General features: G+C 56.8%; 1 protein-coding gene across 1 annotated transcript in view; it reads left to right on the top strand.

The window, feature by feature from the left end:
* The first annotated feature begins 3,615 nt into the window (after positions 1-3,615).
* The window catches only part of PRAM1 (PML-RARA regulated adaptor molecule 1), a 17,119-nt gene continuing 12,528 nt past the window's right edge, over positions 3,616-8,206 (top strand). The window contains exons 1-2 of the mRNA XM_011954969.1: positions 3,616-3,720; positions 6,719-6,832. Of these exons, the coding sequence (XP_011810359.1) occupies positions 3,616-3,720; positions 6,719-6,832 (219 nt within the window). The remainder of the gene's footprint in view (positions 3,721-6,718; positions 6,833-8,206) is intronic.

Here is an 8,206-nt window from a genome sequence, read left to right on the forward strand (position 1 = left end):
AAACAAACAAAAAAATAGCCAGGCGTGGCTGGGCACGGTGGCCCATGCCTCATGCTTGTAATTCTAGCACTTTGGGAGGCCAAGGTGGGTAGATCACTTGAGGTCAGGAGTTTGAGACTAACCTGGCCAACATGGCAAAATCCCATCTTTACTAAAAATATGAAAATTAGCCGGGCATGGTGGTGGGCACCTGTAATCCCAGCTACCCGAGAGCCTGAGGCAGGAGACTGGCTTGAACCCGGTGGGACGGAGGTTGCAGTGAGCGAAGAGCAAGCCCCTGCATTCCAGCCTGGGTGACAGAGCGAAACTGTCTAAAAAAAAGAAAAAAATAGCCAGCCGTGGTGGCTAACTGGGAGGCTGAGGCAGGAGGATCACTTGAGCACAGCAGTTCAAGGCCGCGGTGAGCCATCATCACACCATTGCAACCCTGGCCTGGGAGACAAAACAATCCCAGGAGCTCCGGGGACAGGCTGGTCCTGAGAAAGTGCAGGGACTGGCCAGGATGGCCTGAAGACCCCCAGACCCCAAACCCCGTACTGACTCAAGGGGAAGAATGCTTTAGGACTGGGGAGGCCGGCTGGGGGCTCAGGTCTTCATCCTCCTCACTGTCTGCCACACCGGTTTCCACCATGTCCCAGCTCTGAGGTGCAGGGTGGGTCAAGGCCAGCCCTCCGTGGCCTGGACTTTCTCTTCACCCGGGAAGCCAGTGTCCCTCCCGGGTATGGAAGTCCTGTGTGATGTCCACAACCACCCCTTGGAGGCTGGTTTTACCTCCATGATTCCTCTCCCTTCTATCCTCATCTCGCCAGCCCCAGGGTCCCCTAGCCCACCCCCTACTCTCCCCAACCTGCCCTTCCCCCAAGACTGAAAATGGTCTCCTCTTCCTTTTTTGTTTTTGTTTTTGGGAGACAGAGTCTTGCTCTGTCGCCCAGGCTGGAGTGCAGTGGCACGCTCTCGGCTCTCACTGCAACCTCCACCTTCTGGATTCAAATGATTCTCCTCCCTCAGCCTCTAAGTAACTGGGATTACAGGCGCCTGCCATCACCCCTGCCTAACTTTTTGTGTTTTTAGTAGCGACGAGGTTTCAACATGTTGGCCAGGCTGGTCTCGAACTCCTGACCTCAGGTCATCCACCCACCTTGGCCTCCCAAAGTGCTGGGATTACAAGTGTGAGCCACCACACCTGCCAGGGTCTCTTCTGATCATTCCCCTGTCCTGCCCAGCACCCTTCAGTGGCTTCCCACAGCCCTGTCGATGAAGATCCTGTTCTCCCAATAGCCCAGGGACCTCCTTCACCCCAGTCCACCTGTCTCAATCTTTACCTCCTCCTCTTTCTCCATTCTCTAAATCCACTTCGGGGTTCCCCCTCACCTCATCCTGGCATCTGCAGCCAAGATACCAGTGACCCCTGGACGGGGCCCCCGGACCCCACTCCCCCGGCACTGCCCTCCCACCTTCTCCTTGCCCCCCAACACCTTCCTTGTCGTTTTCCTCAGATTTTTTTTTTTTTTTTTTTTTGAGACTGAGTCTCGCACTGTAGCCCAGGCTGGAGTGCAGTGGCGCCATCTCGACTCACTGCAACCCCCACCTCCCAGGTTCATGCCATTCTCCTGCCTCACCCTCCTGAGTAGCTGAGATTACAGGTGCCCTCCACCATGCCTGGCTAATTTTTTGTATTTTCAGTAGAGATGGGGTTTCAGCATGTTGGCCAGGCTGGTCTCAAACTCATGATCTCAGCTGATCCACATGCCTTGGCCTCCCAAAGTGCTGGGATTACAGGCGTGAGTCACCACACCTATCTTCCTTGGACTTTTCATCCACCACCGTGTCCACCTCAGGCTCTGATCAAAGCCATCCAGGTAGACAAACCAAGGGCCACCTGCCCCACACCTGCTCAGTGCCATGTCACCTCAAAGATGGACAGCTCTGGGCTCCGGAAGCCCTTCAGCTCCACTGCAAGGGGCAGGAGGGGATCCTCAGGCCCTTAGGACCTGTCTGCCTGCCCCACTGCCCACAGCCTCACCAGGGGCCTGAAGACTGCCCTGTCTTTGATGGGGCTGTGATGTGATGGGGATGTGATGGGGCTGTGATGTGATGGGGCTGTGATGTGATGGGGCTGCAGCCTCAGCTCACGTGGCTGGGGCTAGGTATCCACTCTCCCAGCACCCATAGGCCCCAGCTGAGGTGGCTGTCACTCAGGATGGGGTTGGACAGGCCATCAGGAGGCCCCGGGGCTCCAAGGCCCCCTAAGCTCCCCCTTCTCGGCCAGAAGCCTTGAAACCACCACTGTGGGACCCTGGAAAAGACTCGACCTCCCCGCTTCCCAATTCCCTCGTCCTTAAAAGGGTGTCATGATGACGGGTGAGCCCTTTGGGGTGGATGGGAGGATGAAAAGAGAGGCTGCGGGGAGAGGTGGGGCTTGGGAAATGTCTGCTGAGAACTTCAGGTCCTGAGCCCATGGCTGCCTGGGACCCTCTTGACCTGGGGAGGAGGGTGGGACAGGTGAAGGGGCCCATTTTACAGATACATAGAGAAGGTGAGGCTAGGAGGCCTCTAGCCAGCGCCAGTTCCAAGTCAGGGTCACTGATTCTGCATCATCTTGGAAGCTGCGCACAGTTACCACGGGATGAGAAAACCCTGGCAGCAGGTCCAGAGGACACGCCCCTGTTCCCGCACTCTGGAGGTCTCTAGATCTGGCTGTAGTCCAAGCCTGTCCCCCATCTCCAGGGATAGCGCTGTGTTCTCTGTCCCCCAGGCCCCTAACCCCTCTCCAGGGTCCCGGGGGCCAGCAGGAGTCTTCGTCCCCATCAATTTCCTCATTCGGCCACCCCCAGATCTAGGCCACGCTACTTCCCAGTCTGTCACCATCTTTCCAGAGAGACCCAGAGCCGACACCTCCGTCCAGGGACCTCTCCCCTACCTCGTCACCCACGGAGATGGGACAGCCCTTCCTGTGTGTACAGCGGGCCCACGGCCATCACACTGCCCTCTGGAGTGAACTGACTGCCCCGAGGCCTGGGGAGCTGGGTCACCACCTGGCTTCCGCCGTTCACCCTGCCCACTCAAAAACGACCTCCTACCCTCAAACCGGCTCCCAACCCCCATGCACAGGAACCCAGTCCCCTTGGGCCCCGGCTCCGCCCAGCAGGGGGCGCCCAGGAGTCTCAGACTCGGGGTAACGAAAGCCGGGAGCGCCCTGCGGATAGCAAGCAGGTTGACTGGAAGCCGCGGGCTCGTGCTGAACAGCTCTGAGGCCGTCCAGAGGCCCGTGCACCACCCGGCATTTGTCCAGCCCCAGCTGTCATCTGCAGGTGCCGGTCCAGTTACCCTCACCGCGGGCAGGGAGCAGGGAGGTGGAAAGCGCCCCGCGGCCCTGGGATCCGCCACCCACGTGCTCCCCGGGCTTCTCACCTTGCGCACACTTGTTCCGGTTTCCGACCCCGCAGAGTCCCGGAGCCGCGCCCTAACGAACTCTCACTCCCCCTGGTCCGGGCACGCTTCTCCGGGATTCCAGAGCCCTATCGGTCCCTATCTGCGGCCGTGCCGCGCGGAACCCTGCCGGGAGCCCCTAGGAGACGCCAAATACACAAAGGGGAGTTGGTGGGGAGGCGCACCATGACGGACCGCGCCGGGACCTGCGCGTCACCCCCACCGCGCCCCAGTGGTGCCTTGGTGCTCGCGTCCTGGCTGGACCCTCCTAGCTACGAGACTGCACGGGCAGTGTGACCGACCCAGACACCTGGGAATCCATCAGCTGTCGTCCAATCCCTTAATTACCTTGATTGAGCACCTAATGTGGCCAAGAATTGATTATTTATTTATATTTATTTATTATTATTTATTTATTTATTTGAGACGGAGTCCCACCCTGTCACCCAGGTTGGAGTGCAATGGCACAATCTCAGCTCACTGCAACCTCTGCCTCCCGGGTTCAAGCAATTCTCCCGCCTCACCCTCCCAGGTAGCTGGGATTACAGGCATGCACAAGCACGCCCAGCTAATTTTTGTATTTTTAGTAGAGACGGGGTTTCACCATGTTGGCCAGTCTGCTCTCGAACTCCTGACCTCAGGTGATTCGCCCGCCTGGCCTCCCGAAGTTCTGGGATTACAGGCGTGAGCCACCGGGCCCGGCCACTTGTTCTTTCATTCTTTCCTATACTTCCCCAGGTTCTGGAGACCCACAGAGGGCCCATACTGTCCTCCCGAGACTCCCGTTTGGGAGGGTAACCCACATTTGGGAACTGTGACCCCGGACGGGATGCAAAGGCACAACAGAGATGGCAGAATCCTGATGTCTGTGCTCTTAAAGGAGGTGTGAAAACAAACGGGCAGGCCGGGCGCGGTGACTCACGCCTGTAATCCCAGCACTTTGGGAGGTCCAGGCGGGTAGATCGCTTGAGGTCAGGAGTTTGAGACCAACCTGGTCAATGCTGAAACCCCATCTCTACTAAAAATCCAGAAAATTAGCCAGGCATGTTGGTGGACACCTGTAATCCCAGCCACTTGAACCCGGGAGGCAGCCTGGGTGACAGAGCAGGACTTTGTCTCAAAAACAATTAAAAAATTTTAAAAACTTGCTCAGGCCACACCTCAGACTGATTAAGTCAGAGTTTCTTGGAGGTTCTCTTTTTTGGGTTTTTTTTTTTTAGATGGAGTTTCGCTCTGTCATCCAGACTGGAGTGCAGTGGCACCATCTCGGCTCACTGCAACCTCCACCTCCCGGGTTCAAGCAATTCTCCTGCCTCAGCCTCCTGAGTAGCCAGGATTATAGGCATATGCCACCATGCTGAGCTAATTTTTGTATTTTTAGTAGAGACGGGGTTTCTCTATGTTGTCCAGGCTGGTCTTAAACTCCCGACCTCAGGTGATCCGCCCGCCTTAACCTCCCAAAGTGCTCATATTACAGGCATGAGCCACCTCGCTCAGCCTTTTTTTTTTTTCCTATTGTGGCTCTTGATTGGTTGATTGATTGATATTGAGATTGGGTCTTGCTCTGTCATCCAGGCTGGAGTGCAGCGGTGTGATCATAACTCACTGCAGCCTCTGCTTCCTGGGCTCAAATAATCCTCCCACCCCAGCCTCCCAAGCAGCTGAGACCACAGGCACGTACCATCACACCTGGCTAATATTTTCTTTTTTTTTTTTGAGACGGAGTCTGGCTCTGTCACCCAGGCTGGAGTGCAGTAGCGCGATCTCTGCTCACTGTAAGCTCCGCCTCCTGGGTGCGCGCCGTTCTCCTGACTCAGCCTCCCAAGTAGCTGGGACTACAGGCGTCTGCCACCACGCCCAGCTAATTTTTTGTATTTTTAGTAGAGATGGGGTTTCACCGTGTTAGCCAGGATAGTCTTGATCTCCTGACCTCGTGATCCACCCACTTCAGCCTCCCAAAGTGCTGGGATTACAGGCGTGAGCCACCGTGCCCGGCCACACCTGGCTAATTTTTTATATTTTTTGTATAGATGGAGTCTTGCTATGTTGCCCAAGATGGTCTTGAACTCCTGGGCTGAAGGGATCCTCCTGCCTCAGCCTCCCAAAGTGTTAGGATTACAGGCATGAGCCACCATGCCCGACCCAGGTGCAAGGCCTTTGACACCACTCACCCCCCCAACCCCCAAATCTGCCGCACCAGCTGAGCTTTCTGCGCAGGGTGGCAGCCCTGGGAGGAATGAAATGAGGAAGGCAGATGAGCCAACCGGGGCAGACAGCAGAGGCCTCACCCGGTCACATGGGCCCCCACGTCCTGGGCCTCTGGGCCTCCCCAGGAGCCTCCTAAACCCCAGAGCTGTCTGTACCCCTGACCTGCTGAGATCTCCCCATCCTGTGGCTCTCCAGCCCCGGAGGTCACCAGGGCCTGCCATGGAGTCCTCCCTGGAGTCCAGAGATGGGGACACCAAAGTGGTGGGAATGATGGGGACTACAGAGAGTAAGAAACTAGTTGGTCAGGCGCGGTGGATCACGCCTGTAATCCCAGCACTTTGGGAGGCCAAGGCGGGCAGATCACCTGAGGTTGGGAGTTCAAGACCAGCCTGATCAACATGGTGAAACCTCATCTCTACTAACGATACAAAAAATTAGCCAGGCATGGTGGCGGGCGCCTGTAATTCCAGCTACTCAGGAGACTGAGGCAGGAGAATTGCTTGAACCTGTGAGGCGGAGGTTGCAGTGAGCCAAATTACACCACTGCACTCCAACCTGAGCAACAGAGTGAGACTCTGTCTCAAATGAAAAAAAAAAAAGAAACTAGTGACCATGTTAGGACAATGCAGGCAACCAATGCCCCAAGCTTGGGACAGTAGCAGGCAGGCCAGGAATTCAAGGGAAATAGAAGCGCCCGGGAGGGGCCGGGCACAGTGGCTCACGCCTGGAATCCCAGCACTTTGGGAGGCCGAGGCGGACTGATCCCTTGAGGTCAGGAGTTTGAGACCAGCCTGCCCAACACGGTGAAACCTCTTCTCTACTAAAGATACAAAAAGCAGCCAGGAGTGGTGGTGTGCGCCTATAATCCCAGCTACTCAGGAGGCTGATACAAGAGAATTGCCTGAACCCGGGAGGCAGAGGTTGCAGTAAGCCGAGATGGCACCGTGGCACTCCAGCCTGGGTGACAGAGTGAGACGGTCTCAAAAAAAAAAAAAAGAAGTGGCTGGCAGGATCTGGGGACAGATTGGAGCGTCCCCACCTCCTTCCCTTCCTCCTCTGCCCTCCCCCGCCCCACCTCCAGCAGCCCCCACCCTGTGTGCTGGCCGTGGAGCAGAAGCCACAGTCACTTCCTGAAGGCAGCGGCCCCAGCTCGGGTCCCACACATCCCGTGGCCCATCACCTGCCTGCAGCCATGGTGAGTGCAGGGAGAGGCCTGTGCCTCGCTGGCCGGGAAGCAAGGGACACAGGTGTTCCCTGGAGGATGGGATCCACCTGTGGAGGGCAGGGGGTGCTGCGAAAGACATCTGGGAAACAGGAAGGGTCGGCAACAAGGACCCGAGATAGGAGGCCGCCAGGCACACCCCAGGACAGTGCGCACTCCTGGGGGCTCAGGCTCAGATTGGGACTGTGAGGGGGACAGATGGGACTACCTGGGGGGACGTCTCCTGTCTCCCTAGGTCAACATGAGCAGCAATGTGGGAACGGGCAGCTGGGGTGACAGCAGTGCTTTCCTGCGGCGTGACAAAGTGGGTCATGGCCCTCCCCCGACCAGTCACCCAAGTTGTGACCTGCTAACCCTGACTTATCTAGCCTTGTGGTCACCCGGGAGCACTTCCTTCAAACCACTGGGGGCTTTGGCAGGGGCACTTCAGGCCCCAGGTGGGAATCGCTGCCTTTTCAAGGAGCACGCCTGGTCTCTGGTCCCCTGGATGGAGAAAGTGAGGTACACACAGGAGGTAAAGGCCACACGTTTCTGCCCTTATCCTCCCCCAGTCTCCTCGACCACAGGTGAAGGGGGCGTTTGTAGGGCCAAGGAGGCCTGGCCTACTTGTGAATCTGCCTACATCAGTGGGCAGTGGTTGCTGGGCCAGCTAGGAGGGCAGCCGGGACAGCGGGGTGTGCAGGAGACGGCGCATGTGCCAACGGTGTCCGCACCGGTCCTCTCAGGCACGGTCAACCGTGGGCATTCCTGACCATCAGCCCGCGTGTCGGAGACGGTGTGAGAGGGACCGCATAGCCGTCTCCAGGCGTCTCTGTGTTTTCCTGATGCTCAGTCTGAGTACATGACTGTCTTTGTGCCGCCTAAATATTGTTTAGTTCAGCAAATATTTACTGAGCACCTACTATGTTCCAGGCCCTGGGAGGACAGCAATGAATGAATGAGCCAAGTCTCTGCCTTGCAGAGGCTGAGGAACTGGGGGAAGTTGCGGTGTAGAGAGACAAAAAAAAAAATTCAAGACACGTTAAAAACAATGAAAAATGGTATGATACATGGGGTGGGTACGATGGGGAAAATCATGTATGCTGACTGCAGGGCAGTAGTGGGATGGGGTGATCCATTTAAAATAGGGTGGTCTAGGCTGGGTGTGATGGCTCATGCCTTGCAATCCCAGCACTTTGGGAGGCCGAGGTGGGTGGATCACTTGAGGTCAGGAGTTCGAGACCAGCTTGGCCAACATGGTAAAACCCCGTCTCCATTAAAAATACAAAAAAAATTAGCCGGGTGTCGTGGCAGACACCTGTGATCACTTGAGGTCAGGAGTTCGAGACCAGCTTGGCCAACATGGTA

The sequence above is a fragment of the Colobus angolensis genome, unplaced genomic scaffold, assembly GCF_000951035.1.
Source record: "Colobus angolensis palliatus isolate OR3802 unplaced genomic scaffold, Cang.pa_1.0 Scaffold39, whole genome shotgun sequence".
NCBI lineage: Eukaryota > Metazoa > Chordata > Mammalia > Primates > Cercopithecidae > Colobus > Colobus angolensis.